This window comes from Girardinichthys multiradiatus, chromosome 7, assembly GCF_021462225.1.
Source record: "Girardinichthys multiradiatus isolate DD_20200921_A chromosome 7, DD_fGirMul_XY1, whole genome shotgun sequence".
NCBI lineage: Eukaryota > Metazoa > Chordata > Actinopteri > Cyprinodontiformes > Goodeidae > Girardinichthys > Girardinichthys multiradiatus.
The window spans coordinates 40746548-40763564 of NC_061800.1; the positions used below are offsets into that span (position 1 = coordinate 40746548).

The following is a 17017-nucleotide window of genomic DNA, read 5'->3' on the forward strand; positions in this document are numbered from 1 at the left end:
AGTTGCTGAGGACTGGCCGCCATGATAAAATATCCTTTAGTAATGACTCATTTGAATAATAAAAAAAAAAAAAGCTGCGTTTCCCTTTAAATGTCGCAGCTGAGCGCAACCAGGAAGCAGCGCGGCGATCTGAGCCCGATCCTCCATCATCAACAGTCCTGGTTGTTTATTTCCTGCTCTCTTCCACTGCGCCGCCGGGTTATCTTCTGTTTTTTATTTCCTGAGGTGAAAGTAAAGGGTTAGAGTTGGGCTGCGTGAACCCTCCAGGAGCATGGCCGACGGTCCAGACGCTGATGTTGACAACCCGCCCAGTATCATTTTCCCCCCGCTCATCACCGTGTCCGATCTGCCCAGCACTGCTGCAGGTAAACTGGCTCATTGTGGACGTAAACGTAGCTTGTGTAAAGACAACATGTCTCTGAGCTGCAGAGCTGAAGAGCTGAAGAGCTGCAGAGCTCCAGCTGAGGTTAGATGTTTACAGACGCTCTTCATGGACATGGATGCCATGTTAATTAAGGACTTTTAATTATAGGTAAAGAGTTATACAACTGCAACGATTTATTAACGACAAGAACTGGGTGAAAGTTTGAATTTGTTATACATTTTCACTAATCCACATAATATGCTTATGTACATTGATCTGGCATAACATTATGACTACCTGCCTAAACAGCTCTGAGGCATGGACTCCATTAGTAACCTGGAGGTGTGCTCTGATATCTGGTGCCAAGATGTTCGCAGCAGATCTTCCAAATCCTCTTGGTTTACGAGGTGGGGCCTCCGTGGGTACAAATTGTTTGTACACCACATCCTGCAGATGGGTTGTTGGGAATTTAGAGGCCAAGTCCACGCATCAAACTGATAGTTGTGCTCCTAAAACCATTCCTGAAACAGCGTATGTGGTCTGCAGCAAGTTCTCCCAAGAGTAGATTTTGCTTCGCAGTTCTTTTTTTGCCACATTTTTTCCATCCACTCAACATACCGCTAATATGTGTGGATGTAGCCCTTTGTGAACAGTCAGCTTTTTTGAACGCAAATAACATTTCTGTACAAATTTCTATAGTTTTTTAGACTTAACGTCAAGTAACCCGAGCAACTGAATTTTGGGTTTTCATTGGCTGTAAACTGTAATCATAAAAGCTTGTGTGTTCTCTATTATTCAGTTGCTGAGGACTGACCACTAATGTCCAGCATAATAAAATGTTCTTTCTTAATGACTCATTTGAATTTGAAAAAAGCTGCATTTCCTTTTAAAAATTGCAGATGAGTGCAACCAGGAAGCAGCACGACGATCTGAGCCCGATCCTCCACCATCAACAGAGTCCTGTTGGTTTATTTCCTGCTCTCTCTCTTCTTCTGCACTGCTGTTTTTTTTCCAGTTATTATTTCGTGAGGTGAAAGTAAAGGGTTTCAGTTTGGCTGAACCCTCCAGGAGAATTTGGAGGCTGAGTCCACGCCTGGTAGTTGTGCTCCTCAAAGCCTTCCTGAAGCAGTGTATGTGGTCTGTAGTAGAGGGTGACACGGGAGTGGATTTTCTCTCCTGTCCCATCCCGCTCCCACAGAAAAATGTCTTGTCCCATCCCAATCCCAGGCCAGCATAAAAAAAAATCCTGTCCCGTCCCACTCCTGGTAAATTGACTCCCACTCCTGTGCCACTCCCACTTTTGTTTTCTTCATTTAGTCTTTTGGTAATTTCTTTCTTTGAAGGACCAGTTAGGTCCCTGTTTTTAGCTGTAGTAAAGGCCAGTTAAAGTAAAAAGAATAATAATGAAGAAATAATAAAATATCAAACAAGGAAACAGACCATGCCTATCTTAGCTGAATAAACAAAATGTACCTAGTTGTATTTTACTTATTTATTAAGTGATTGTTTCCTTTGAACAATGACATCACTTTTATGTTTCAAGTTGCTGAAATGAGAGAGAAATGCACCTAGTAAGAGAACTATACTTGGTGAACAAAAGTGCAAAAAGGCATTACCTTCACAATTTAGAAACTGTACCTCAATGGTTCACAGCCCTGGTCCTCAGGGACCTCTTCCCTGCAGGTTTTAGATGTGTGTCTGATCCAGAACACCTGATTCAAATTCTGACATGACCTCCTATACAGGCATCAAGAATGGAGGGTCAAACTGGACAAATTTAATACAATAAAATCATCATTAAATAAATAAATGTTGTGAATGTCCCATAAGTGAAGTAAATGTAACATGAAAGAAATGTAACATTAAATGTGCCATTAAATTAAAGGTACCATTTATTTATTTAATACATCATTAGATAGAATAAATGTACCATTATATCATGAAATTGACTATAATGCAATTAAATGTGCCACTGAATAATTAAGTATAATTTTAAAGACGACAGTGACGTAATTAGTGGTACACTTAATATTTAATGATGTATTAAAATAAATTGTACATTTAATGGTACATTCAATTTTTTTCTATTTCACAACATATTTATTTAATATCTTCCCTTGATGAAGCCTTTCTACGGAGTCCGCAAGGGGACATGGGGGAATTTCCCCATGCAATACTTTTTGCGTTATCTCGCAATACTTTGTGGGATAGTTTCCAAACCAGATAACTGCAAAAATGAAACAAACACTACACCCGTTTTGAGATTTATTGAGTTTTATTTTGAAATCGGCCTTAAATAAAATTATCTTCAAATCAGACTAAAAGACAGTTTTTATCCACAAGCTGTCAAACAAACTACTGGACAATAATACTGCACGAAACCACATCTGTGACACTTTGTTTCCTTATTACTGCTGCATGATGTGTACTTTTTTGCACACCATTAGTGTTTTTGTTTCTATCGTGATTTGAACGGTTCTTCTAATCCTAAGCATTTAATCGCATTGTTGACTCCATGTTAACCTGCATATGACAAATAAACCATACCAATGCCATATCTGTGTTTGTTTTATGAGCAGTTTGTCATCTGTGCTGTTGCTCCAAAATGCACAGCTTTCTCAAGGTAATTAACAACTTTTGCGAGCGAACGCAGAAGTACTGCGTGGAGACGCGAAAGGAAAAAGAAATTTCCCCATGTCCCCTCTCGGGCTCCGTACCTTTCCCCTCTACTGTGGCAAAGGCTCTTAAATCTTTAGTGCACATGCAGCAAGTTTGTTGGTCAGATGAGACTTGACACATGATGGTACTTTTGGTTTGATGAATGAAGAGAAGCAGGACTGATTTAATCCAGAATCTGTTTTAGAAGTGTCCTTTAATCACTGGTGAACTTAATTACGACTAAACACGTTTTACAAGCAGCAGACTGCGTGTTAAAACCGCTACATTCAATTCTCCTGAGGTTCGGTAATATTTGCGACTTTCCTGTCAGCTCTATAAGTTTAATAAATAAGTCCTTACTTCTGACTTTACGTTACAAATCCAATTTGACCACGTCCAGTTCTCCACCTGCGTTTGCTCCCTCCATTGCTGCGTTCTGAACGCAGGTGGAAAACATCGAGCAGAAGCACTGTTGGCTTGTGGGTCGTGTAGTTCGTTTGACTAGCATTATAGTATGCTTCTTGGGAGAAAAAAAAACTACACAATGGCGGCGTCGATCCAAGTTTTTTTTCTCAAAGTTTACAACAAAGTCTCCGTTTTACATTTCCAAGGACGTTTATTTTCCCTCCTATTGGTTAGCTCCCGTTCATTTTTTTTTATCCTGTACCGTCCCAATCACGTGATCTTTACTAAGATCCAATGACCTGCGGGATTCCCGAAAAAATATCAGCCTCTAGTCTGCTGCCTAGGTTTCCCAGTGTTGCACAAACATCACTGCCTAGCCTTGTTCCTACAGTGCGTCTTCGTTCCATGTGTTCCCCTAGTAAGATGATGTGATGAAAAATTATTCGTCAGATCAGGCCACCTTCATCCATTGCTCTGTAGTCCTCTGTAGTCCCCACAAACTCATTGTTGGTGTTCTCAGTGGTGGACATGGGGTCAGCATGGACATCTTGATTGAACTGTGGCTATGCACCCCCATTAGCAACAAAATACAACACACTTTGTATTTTGACACTTTTCTGTCAGACCAGCAATAATGTTTTTCAGCTTTTAAGCTACAGTCTGTTGGATTGGACCATACAGCTCAGCCTTCACTCCCCACAGGCATCAGTGAGTCTCAACTATCCTTGACCCTTGACCCCATCACCTGTTCCGATGAATGCTGACCACAGCAGGGCAGGAAATCCCCACAAGAGTTGCCCTTACGCCATCTAGCCTTCATAATTTGGTGTTTGTCGATCTCTCTCAAATCCTTACACTTCTAACCCATCAGCTGTTGGGACAAAATGTTCAGATTCTGCCACCAACAGATGCAGTGATGGTGACATCATCTCTGCTACTCACTTGCCCTACCGGTGGCCATAATGTTATGCTTTATTTTTAGCTCAGTACTTAACCAGTTTCAGAGGAATAATTTAAGTTTTTTTATTTACACAAAAATGCTACATCCTAATCACCAAGATCTAAAAACATCAAAGAAAGTGCCATTTGTTAGTTTCCTCATTTAAATGAAATGTGAAGCTGTTGACAAGCGAGTCTAATTGTTTTAGCAGGAAAGCAAACCCAGATGTAGTATGGTTTTCTCCAACACAAAGAGCTTTCAAAGTCATAAACTTCAGTTCTCATTTCACTCTTGAGATGCACTGAATGTAGCTCAGGAGCTATTTAGATATCAGATCCATCAAGCACAAATAATGTTTTTAATTTCTAATCGTTGGTCCATAAGAGTTCAAGAACTAGTTATGTTGTTCAGTTTTCTCAATATGTCTGCATGTCCACCAGGTCGTAACCTGAAGGAATGGCTCCAGGAGCAATTCTGTGACAAACCCCTGGAGCAGGATGACATGCGGCTCCACAACGCAGCCTACGTGGGCGACCTGGACACCCTGAGGAACCTGCTGCAGGAGGATGACTTCAGACGGTGAGGCCAGTTAACTGCTGGACTGACCAAGTAACTGCACATGAACATGCAGAGTGCTATAACATGTAGAAATCAGCTGAAAGGTCACAGAGATGCACAGTTTAATGTGTTGATGCGGAAGGAAAAGACACATTACTAGAGTACAGTTTAGGTGATGATTGATGTGGTAATTTAACTGGGTTGGTATTTCTAGTTGGAGTCAAATTTAAATCAGGATTTTTTTATACTGAGTTTAGGTTTTGAGTAGATTTCTATGAAAATTGGCTAAAAACGACACAGAAAAGGAGAACTAAACCGATTTTACATGCTTAAGCTCTACTTTACTCCTTTATAACGGCCTGTATTCAGAGAAACACATTTATTCTTCTTTTGACTGCTTCTGATAATTATTGATATTAATTTAAATCAAATGTGGGGAACTTTAGAAACCTAATATAAAGAACACATTTTATGGTGTTTAATTTAGTGGTACCTTTTTTAAAAATAAACACACAACTTATAAATGGTAAGAAATCTAGAACACTAAACATGTTTTGCTTTCAGGCGTATTAACGAGAAGTCTGTGTGGTGCTGTGGCTGTCTGCCCTGCACGCCTCTGCGGATCGCAGCCACGGCCGGACACGCCGCCTGCGTGGCCTACCTGATCTCCCAGGGAGCCGAAGTGGACCTGGTCGACGTCAAAGGTCAGACGGCCCTCTACGTGGCGGTGGTTAATGGTCACCTGGATTGCGCCCGGATCCTCCTGGAAGCCGGAGCTGATCCCAATGGGAGCCGCCACCACCGCAGTACCCCGCTGTACCACGCGGCGCGGGTGGGGAGGGTGGATATCCTGCAGGAGCTCATCAGGTGAGATGAGGCCAAGATCAAACCTCTGTAAGGTCATCTGTGATGTGACAAAATGAGCTTTTCCAGCAGTTTTCTAGCTGTTAAATGATACACTAGAAAAACAATAACAGTAATTTTGCTGAAGCTGAAATGTTTTAACTCACATCTGTTTAATTGTTTAACATTAAAGCAGCAATTTCAATGTTTTTTATTGGAAAGCTGTTTTTTGAAAACTTTTATACAAGACGTTTAGTGGCTCCTGATTCTGTGTAGAATCACTTTTCACTGCTGTCACAGCTGCAAGTCTTTCCGGAAATTTCTCCACCAGCTTTCTGCTGAGATGTTGCTCCGTTGATCTTTGGAAAATAGATTTGGATAAGTCTTAAATTTTTAAGTTTGGACTTTGACTGGGCCATTCTAACACATGAGTGTAATTTGACTAGCAGGCTTTTTATCAAATATAAACTTTGAACTTCCTGTGGACCGGACAGCAAGCCAATCCGAAACCAGTCCTCAGTGTAGAAAATGTGGACAGAATTGTGAAATTGGATGTATAAAAACTTGGAACGTCGAATTTGTGCATTTTATTGTCAGTGTAATTGTACCCTTACAGTGACACTCGGTGTAACAGAGCAGCAGAAGACTGTGTCCTGTCTGCTGCTGCCTGTCAGCCTGTCTGTGTGATGTGACCCGGTCAGCCGAGGCTCAGGTCTCCCTCACACGTGTACCCGAGTGAGAGAAACCCGAACCCAGGGCAGCATGCTTCCATTACACCACTCATTTGTAGCTACAACGTGCAAAGAAGAGTGCTTAGTCTATGAAACAGGAAAACAGCTTTATCTATAGAAGTTTTACATAAACTAATAATTGAAGCCACAAAGAGGACTTGTTAAGAGCCAAATTATCCAACCAGAGCATGTCAACAGAGAGAGGAAACAAGCTAGCTTTGGTTGCAGTTTCTGTAAAGTCATCACTCTGCAAAGATCCAGATGTGAGCAAGATGTGTGTTTGCTGAAGACTTTCTGTATCTGCATGTGCAGAGCTAAATAGTCCTTTTAGTTACAACTAATACAGCGGTGGATGTTTAAGGTGAAGGGTTGTTATAACATTATAGCAGCTTTGTAAAACTGAGTTAACCCCGTTTTGGAGCAGCTGGACTCCTGATCTAAACAGTTCCATTGCAGTTCTGACTCTACGCTTGTTTTAGGTTGTTGTCCTGCTGGAAGGTGAACCTCCACCCCAGTCTCAAGTATTTAGTAACAGGTTTTCTTCCAGATTTGCCCTGTGTATAGTTCCATCCATCATCTCGTCAAATCTGACCAGCTTCCACTCAGCATAATTTTTCATGGTGGGAATGGTGTGTCCAGGGTAATGTGAAATGTTAGTTTTTCACCACACATGCATTTCTTCTCCCACCTGAACTGTTTACCTCAGCAGCTCCTCCAGAGTTACCGCTTCTTTTGTGATTATTGCTTTTTTAACCTAACCCTGCTTTAAAATTTAAAAAACCTATTTGAAGTTTAGGTATTGATATGACAAAATACAAAATAGTTAAAGGGGTGTGAATACTTTTGCAAAGCACTGTATCATTTGTTTTTGTTTTATCCCATTAAGAGTCAACTTTTTTACTGTGTTTATATCAGTGACAGGGCTGTGGCAGTTCTCTTGTTGTAGTAAGATTGTTATGAAGTAACACTCTTGATTGACTAAAAGACATTTATTAGACATGTGGCTTTTTACACCCTCAGCTTTAGTTTTCGCTCTGTTGCAACAAATTGCATTTTTCTTTTAATAAACCAGTATAAGTTCTTTTAAATGCATTTTTTTGAAACCTCAAACCATGTGACTGGTTTTGTATCTTTCTAGATTCAATGCTGATGTGGACATGGACCACCAGCTGGGCCCCCGGCTCCTCCTAAGCGCTCGAACCCTGAACACTTTGGTGGTGTGTCCTCTGTACATCAGTGCTGCCTACCACCACCTTGAATGTTTCCGCCTGTTGCTCCAAGCCGGCGCGCAGCCGGACTTTAACTACACCGGGCCCGTCTGCCAAGAGGCCCTGACCCGGGGCCTTGCCTCCTGCCTGCTGGATGCAGTCCTGCGACACGGATGTGAGGTGAGCTTCATCCACCTGCTGCTGGACCACGGAGCAGACCCGGCACTTGTGCCGTGGCAAGATGTGGAGCTAGAGGCGCCGAACCGAAGGAAGGTGGATCCAGAGGCACTCGGGGTGTTCCTGGACGCAAAGAGTGAGTGTAAATAATTTGCAGGGTAAAATCCAATGCTCCTTTTCCATTAGTACCTACTCAGTGTGCCTTGTCTTACGTTAGTTTTACTCCACACAGTTTGTTTCGTTTTCCATAACAATTGAGTACCATCTCAATGCGGCTGGGATTGTCACTAGCAAGGCAGCCTCACAGTGCAAAAAAGTAGCCTGTGATTTGTATGTGACACAAACACAACAATGGAGGACCAGTTGATTGGTCTATGGCTTTTGTCAGACTGAGATTGAAAGAAGAGCGAGGGAAGCCATGAAGCGGTATCAAACTGAAGGGTACGAACTAGAGGACGTGTGAGGGTAAGCTAATGCTACCTAATGCTAGCTTGCTAAAGTGGTCATATACAAATAAGCCCAGCGTACAATGATTTGACAGTTAAAGATATTAGTTAGTTAATATTATTTATGCTGAGACTAGTGATGATGTGACTAGTGACAGTCTTCTGACGTTCCATTTTCAGCATGATTCAAAACGGTTGGAACCACAAACAAGCAGGGACTGAAAATAACTAATGGAAAATCCTAAAAAGCAAGTAGAGCTGTAGTAAACCGCGCTGAGTAGGGACTAGCAGAAAGTTGCATAACTGTATGTAGACATAAGTGGGGAGCTCTTTGAATCAGGGTTTCATACAGGGTTTAACACTGTTTCCTATCTTACTATGTGTGTTGGTTTATTGTATCGTGTTATGTGGGCCTAAATGTGAGGAAATGAAGGACATCATTGAATCAATGTGACGTACATTACTTTTTCCATTGCATTGTATTTTTTTATATTTCAAGATTGACTGACCACCTTGGGGTGAAAGTTCAATGCTTCTTAATCGCTCCAAAGCGGTCAAATAATTGTTAGCTGAATTAATCATAAAGTAGGTCGAGCAGCCTTCAGTTGGTGCCACTTCAGGTATTCAGCTTGCTGAGGTCAGTGGATTCTCATTAGAGCACCTTAATTGGGCACCATAAGATTAAATAATTTTACTATAGATAACTGCGGCAACATTTGAGTCAAACTTCTGTAACAGTGAAGGACGTGCAATTTACATGCTGTTTCCAAGTTATAACATACATTTTTGACATTGACAAATTTATTGGCAGAAAATGTGTGACAGCCTGGCTTAGCTGGTGATCAGATTGTGCTTGCTGTAATATCTGATGTGTAGGGACGCAATGCTGGAGTGCTATGTCCAAAAGCCTACACCAATGAAACACAAACCAGTGGTGTGTAAGGATATGCTCCCCTGCAGGAATCAAATCAATTCAATAAAATTTGAATGTGCATTAGCTGGCGTTTGCGCTGTCTAGGAAATGAGCATAAATTGAAAAACTAGCTAATTTGGTTTAATTACTTCTACTCGTCGTCTTCCGCTTATCCGGGACCGGGTCGCGGGGACAGCAGACTCAGCAGAAACGCCCAGACGTCCCTCTCCCCCCGACACCTCCTCCAGCTCCTCCGGGGGGAGCCCAAGGTGTTCCCAGGCCAGCCAAGAGACATAGTCCCTTCAGCGTGTCCTGGGCCTCCTCCTGGTGGGACATGCCTGGGCCTCCTCCCGAGGAAGGCGTCCAGGAGGCATCCGGCCCGAGCCACCTCAACTGGCTCCTCTCGATGTGGAGGAGCAGTGGCTCTACTCCGAGCCCCTCCCGGATGGCCGAGCTCCTCACCCTATCTCTAAGGGAGTGCCCGGCCACCCTACGGAGGAAGCTCATTTCAGCCGCTTGTATCCAGGATCTCGTTCTTTCGGTCATGACCCAAAGTTCATGGCCATAGGTGAGGGTAGAACGTAGACTGACCGGTAAATCGAGAGCTTCGATTTTCGGCTCAGCTCTCTCTTCACCACAACGGACTGGCACAGCGCCCCCATTACTGCGGCAGCTGCACCGATCCGTCTGTCGATCTCCCGCTCCATTCTTCCCTCACTCGTGAACAAGACCCCAAGATACTTAAACTCCTCCACTTGAGGCAGGAACTCCCCTCCAACCTGAAGAGGACAAGCCACCTTTTTTCGGTCAAGAACCATGGCTTCGGACTTTGAGGAGCAGATTTTCATCCTAGCCGCTTCACACTCGGCTGCGAACCGCCCCATCGCATGTTGTAGGTCTTGGCTAGAGGGGGCCAGCAGGACCACGTCATCTGCAAAAAGAAGAGACGAAATCCACTGGTCCCCAAACCAGACCCCTCCGGCCCTTGGCTGAGTTTAGAAGTCCTGTCCATAAAAGTTATGAACAGGACTGGTGACAAAGGGCAGCCCTGCCGGAGTCCAACATGCACCAGGAACAGGTCCGACTTAGTGCCGGCAATGCGAACCAAACTCCTGCTCCGCTCGTACAGGGACCGTATGGCCCCTAATAAATTCAATTCAATTCAATTCAAAAATACTTTATTAATCCCAAAGGGAAATTAAATGTTGTTGTAGCTCATATTATGAAGGTTTCTTCAAAGAGCCGTTGTAGATGCTGATGGCTGTGGGCAGCAAGGATCTCCTGTAGCACTCCGTCTTACATTGGCTGATTTATCAGTCATTTTCACTCCAGAGCCTAATCTTTTTCAAAGGCTCTATTAATCATTTAGGCATAAAGAATAACAAGTTACCTGAATGAAGAGAGAACTTGGCACGCAACCCACCTTTTTATACAATTCTACAAATTTTTGACACACAAGCAGGCAGTCAATAAATTCAATTCAATTCAATTCAAAAATACTTTATTAATCCCAAAGGGAAATTAAATGTTGTTATAGCTCATATTATGAAGGTTTCCTCAAAGAGCCGTTGTAGATGCTGATGGCTGTGGGCAGCAAGGATCTCCTGTAGCGCTCCGTCTTACAGCAGATCTGAAGAAGCCTCTGACTGAAGACACTCTGTTGTTGTAGGACAGTCTCATGAAGAGGATGCTCAGGGTTCTCCATAATGTTCTTCATTTTATGAAGAATCCGTCTTTCCACAATGATCTCCAGAGGTTCCAGAGGAGTCCCCAGAACAGAGCCAGCCTTCTTTATCAGCTTGTTGAGCTTTTTTAAGTCCCTGGCTCTGATGCTGCTTCCCCAGCAGATGATGGTAGAAGAGATCACACTTTCCACAACAGACTTATAGAAGATATGCAGCATCTTGCTGCAAACACCAAAGGACCTAAGCTTCCTCAAGACGTACAGTCTGCTCTGTCCCTTCTTGTAGATGGCTTCACAGTTGCATCTCCACTCTAGTCTGTTGTCCAGGTGAACACCGAGGTATTTATACTCCTCCACCACCTCCACTTCTTCTCCCATAATAGAAATAGTTTTTGACTTATTCTTGTTTCTCTTAAAATCTACAATCATCTCCTTTGTTTTAGTCGCGTTCAAAATGAGATGATTGTTTCCACACCATGCCACAAAGTGGTCCACCACCTTCCTGTACTCAGCTTCTTGTCCATCTCTGATCCACCCCACAACTGCAGAATCATCCGAGTATTTCTGCAGATGACAGGAGTCTGTCTTGTACTGGACGTCTGAGGTGTACAGAGTGAAAAGGAATGGTGAGAGTACAGTCCCCTGTGGTGCTCCTGTGCTGCTGACTACCTGGTTAAACTCACAACCCTTCAGTCTCACAAACTGTGGTCTGTTTGTCAGGTAGTCTTTGATCCAGGAGATTGTTGAGGCCTCCACCTGAGTCTTCTGGAGTTTCTGACAAAGCACATCAGGTTGGATTGTATTAAATGCACTGGAGAAATCAAAGAACATGATCCTCACAGTGCTGCTGGCTTTGTCCAGATGACAGTGGGTTTGTTGAAGCAGGTGTTTCATGGCATCTTTAACTCCAACTCCACAGCGATAAGCAAACTGGAGGGGGTCCTGATGGTTTACTGTTTGCTTACTCAGGTGGGCCAACAGGAGTCTCTCTAGGACCTTCATGATGTGAGATGTCAGGGCAACAGGTCTATAGTCATTGAGAACTGATGGGTGAGTTTTCTTTGGTACCGGAACAAGACAGGAGGTCTTCCACAACACCGGAACCTTCTACTGGGCCAGGCTAAGGTTGAAGAGGTGCTGCAGAATCCCACAGAGCTGCTCTGCACAGGCCTTCAGGACTCTAGGGCTGACATGATCTGGACCTGCAGCCTTATTCCTATTCAGTCTCTCCAGTTGCATCTTCACCGGACTTCTTGAGACACACACTTGGAAGGGGGAAGCAAAGGGAGCATCAGCATCTTCTGATATGGTTGAAGGCAAACATGTAGAAGCAGAAGGGTCTAGGGCTGAGGTGGAAGATAAAAAATGTGAGGTGTTACTGGACAGCTGTGGGTCCTGTGGGTCAAAGGAAGGTGGAAGGGCCCCCGATTCCATACTCCTGGAGCACCCCCCACAGGGCATCACGAGGGACACAGTGGAATGCTTTCTCCAGGTCCACAAAACACATTTGGACCAGTTGGGCAAACTCCCATGAACCCTCGAGTACCCTGTAGAGGGTATAGAGGTCCAGTGTTCCACGGCTGAGACGAAAACCACACTGCTCCTCCTGAAGCCGAGGTTCGACTATCGGCCGGACTCTCCTCTCCAATACCCTGGCGTAGGCCTTACCAGGGAGGCTGAGGAGTGTGATCCCCCTGTAGTTGGAACACAACCTCCGGTCACCCTTCTTATGAAGGGGGACCACCACCCCAGTCTGCCAGTCCAGAGGCACTGTCCCCAACCGCCACTCAATGTTAATCAATGCGTGTTAATTTGGTTTAATTATTTCCTGATAATACAAAAAAACTTAAGGAAGCAAATGTTTTTGCTCAACAGCTGACAGATAAATCTGGATCTAGCATCCATTTGTATATCCAAAGGTGTAACCAAATTCCTCTCTAAGGGTTAATGTCACGATTATTTTCTGCATGAAGAAACTACAGTTTGCCCTAAATGTTCATTCCCTGATAAAAAGCTTATTAAAGGCTTCAGTGATGGCTGCCCTCCGTTCAAATTCATGATGTAAAAAACAGAAGTGTGCTGCTTGGTAGAAAAGTGGTTGACACTGCCACGAAGGAAGGACCTTGGTTTGGATACCGGCATGGGCTCTTTCTGCATGGACTTTGCATGTTCTTTCTGTGCATGTGTGGTTTCTCTCTGGGTACTCCGGCTTCCTCTCACAGTCAAAAAGCATGACTGTTAAGTTCACTGGTCTCTTTAAATTGCCCTTAAGCATGAATGTGTGCATGCATGGTTATCTCTGCATTGCCCTGTGATGGACTAGTGACCCATCCAGGTTCTACCCTGCCTCTAACCTAATGACCACTGAACCCTGCAGGGACAAGTGGGTACAGAGAATGGATGGATGAGTAAGTTAAAAGTTTGCCTAAAATTTAATGCCACTTTTGAACTTGCACATTTGAACTGTCCATATATTTAAAAAAATGTTTATATGTAAAAATATTTAAAAAAAAATACAAATTTGGACGCAGGGATCTGTTGTCATTTTAACAGTTGTGAGCTGAGCAGAGCAACAAATGTCTGTCTTTAGCGAGTGAAGTTAAATTTTAAAGAGTAATAACTGTTTTGCTCCCGTTTATGGTTAATTTCTAAAACTTTATGCTTTGACTCTTTTATTTGCTTTCGTTTTTGTTTTTCCTTCACAGAAAACCCTCATAGGCTCACACACGTGTGTCGCATCAGGATCCGCAGAGCAATGGGCAAAAGTCGCCTGACCCACATAGCTTCATTACCGCTACCAGAACCCATCAAGAACTTCCTGCTACACCGAAACTGACTACCATCTACCTTGTGGTCTCGGAGAGCGTATGTCCAACGTAATCCTTGTCCCGAAGACAAGTTGCTTTTACTTTATAAAAAATAAGTAGTTATTTTTTAAAAGTTAAAAGTTCTGTATGAACTTTGCGTCACTGTAAGGATTTTCTTTTTATTATTCTCTTTTTTTTAAGTTATCAAGGGAGCCTTAGCCATGTCTGAACTGTCTTACAGCAAATGTTTTCTTGTTACCTCCCAAATCACAAAAATGCGTTATGGCTCGTGTTCAGGTCTGGCCTAAAAACCAAAGTAAGAATTAGCCTGAACCCAAATGAAGGCTCACGTTTGTACAAGTGTGATTGTACTGATCCAGCTTCTTCAGTTGCTCTTTTACATTCATGTAATCCAGGACTTCATCCAGTCATCTATTTAATATTTAAAGAAAACGTCTTATCTTTTCTAAAGTGTTGCCACAGACGACTGTGATAACTCAATGTGGCAAAATATTTGTCAAATTATTCAGCCAAAGATGCTGCAGTTAACCCCTAAAATTACAATGAAAATTGCACAGTTACATTCCCCAACTGATAATCAATGTTATAAAACCTAAAGTTAGTTATGCTTTCATGTTATTGAGTGTTATTAATTAACCACCTACTCACTTCGTTAACATGTTCTAGTGTCTGGTGGTGGTACTGCACTTTGGATCTTCTAAAGATAGGATTTTATGGCGTTAACCCGCTCTTGCTTCTTCATGTTACTACAATGGGTGTAACAGTATACTACAGTCAAAGTTCAGTAGGTTTTGGGTAACCATTCAGTATGGTACCTCAGCAAGAAGAAACACTTCTTTAAACTGAAAACAACACTCAAAGAAACAGTGAGAGAAAAATAAACCATCCTTGGCTGGTGAGATTACAGGAAGGTGAGATTTATGAACTGGTAAGAGAACCAGTATATCTGTAAGCCATATGTCAAACAAAATGTCAGATTAAGTAGAAAACCAATCTTGTTTTTAAAATGGAACAAAATAAAAAATAAAAAACAATTAGAGATTATTTCCATCAATTTTGGGCTGTACTTCATACGTGTCATTATCACCTGCTATTCTTGCATTAATTTGGTGTGGACTGCTGTAGATAGAAGCTTAATCTGCTCATTTTGTGTCTTGGTATTCAAGAAAAAGTAATATAAACTTGTGTTTACTCCTTTGCATAAAAGTGATAATTGCCTGTGACCGATGTATTATTCGTCTAACTGTATGTACCCATGAGGGTGATGTCTGAGCCTTAGTTCAGTATAAATGTGTGTATTGTTACACCCCTGAGTACTACAGCCAAGAAGAGACAAACCAAACATGGTGTTTTCAGCAGGCTTTTCCCAGCATTTGTAGACTGCTAGTGGTGGTTGAGTCGATTGCAGTTACCAATTTGTGCCACTAGATGGTGATGCATACTGTTATATGACACTTTTATCTAAATATTTTGCACTGTGTTAAGTTGGTGTGCATTTATGAATAAAACGGTAAATTAAAGGCCCTTGATACATATTAAAATAATAGTAGCCGGAGAGATGTTTACATAATAGACCTTATTACTACACGTATACAGGCTATAAACAGGATCTTGACCAACATGTAGTTGTGTAAGAAAAGTTCTTTCTGTATCCCTGACAATCTAAAAAATATTGATAGAAATGTTTTTAACTTTGTATTTGTTAGCCAGAAAGCTGCCTTCTCTGGGAATATGTTGCATATGTTGTCTTCAGTCCAGGTCTGCTCCACAGCTACTTTTTCTCAAATACTAACATTTAAATGTGGTGCATGTGTAACATGTCGGTGTGTGTTGCTCAGAAATGTGTTATATTTATTTGCAAACATTAAATCTGGTCTCTGACGTTTCCCTTTTTGTTTTCATTAGCAAGTTTGCATGTTTCTTGGAGTTCTTTTCTTAGGCTTACTGCTCCTTTAAATGAGACACATTGATCTCAGAGTCACTGATGTTGAGTGGGTTACACAGTCTATAGATTATAAGGAATCACGATCCAATGAAAAAGGTCCACCATTAGGCTCTAGATGGAGCTTTCAGGAATATATGGAGCATGAAACAGTGCCTTTTTTGTGTCATCTCCTTATCTGACGACTGAATAAATAGTACAGTTTAAGTTCTCTACCAGGGGGATGGAAGAACAATCTAGAATTTACCTTATCCTCAGAGGTCTGAACAAACTGGTGGAGATATTTCAACTTCAGTAAAAAAAACTTTGCAGCATAGGAATGTCTCACTCAGTAATAGATAGTTACTAGAAGTTTAGTCATAAAATAGGCCTGTTATAAGTGCACATCTGAAAATGCTTTAAACAAACGGACCCTAAATATCAATGTTCATTGAGACTCTGGGCCCTTTTGCTGATTTATACCCTTATTTTGATCCATTTTGTAGCTGTAAACATTTTTTCCCATACCTTAGCTTGTGTATTAGTTTATTTCTCTCCACCAGATTTTTGTTCAGTTATTGAGATATAAAAATGCACAAATCTCACATTCAATAAAATTTCAATTTATATAATGTCCTAAAGTTTGTACAATGATGCCTTCCCACTGATTGTGGTTCTGATCACCATTTGGGCTAGTTAACTTCTGAAATATGAGAGATTATGAATGCAGACTTTCAATTCAGTTTTATTTATATAACGCCAATTCACAACACGTCGTCTCATGGCACTTCACAAAGGGTTTGGAATGGCACCAAACCGAAATAACTCAGTGACCTCTTACATGTTGTCATTATGACTGACATAATTCTGAAATATCCCATAGCAGATAGCTTTTATTTCATATCTAAAAGCGTTGGGTAATGAAACATGAAGAAGGGCTGAAATGAACATAACTCTTCTTTAAGACTGACTGAAGGGCACTAGAGAATCTGTGGATGCCAGAACCTGGAGGCATGCTGACATCACAGTGGACCGATGTTAGAAATAAGTATATTGTACAAAGTTACCCAGACACGTCGTGTCTTCCGACATCGACTTGTGAGAAGTACTCCCCATAAGACCATCTGTAAGCATCTGTTTTTAAGTCTCACTACAAATGCTAAATAAGATTTATGTCTGTACTTTGACTGAGCCGCTCCAACAGACAAATATGTGATCTTAATCCTTCCACTGCAGGTCTGGCTGTGTTGTCCTGCTGGAAAGTGAACCTCCACCAGTCTCAAGTCTTTTGATACCCCAATAGGTTTTCCTCCAGGATTGCCCCATCCATCGTCCCATCAA

The 17017-nt window shown here is 42.1% G+C and overlaps 1 protein-coding gene across 1 annotated transcript; it reads left to right on the forward strand.

Annotated features, from left to right (window-relative positions):
* The first annotated feature begins 77 nt into the window (after window positions 1-77).
* On the forward strand, window positions 78-15641 carry asb1 (ankyrin repeat and SOCS box containing 1). Its single transcript, XM_047369611.1, has 5 exons — window positions 78-365; window positions 4808-4946; window positions 5490-5792; window positions 7638-8020; window positions 13633-15641. The coding sequence occupies exons 1-5, from the start codon at window positions 272-274 to the stop codon at window positions 13761-13763; spliced, it is 1050 nt and encodes a 349-aa protein (XP_047225567.1). The 5' UTR covers window positions 78-271; the 3' UTR covers window positions 13764-15641.
* The last annotated feature ends 1376 nt before the right edge of the window (window positions 15642-17017 follow it).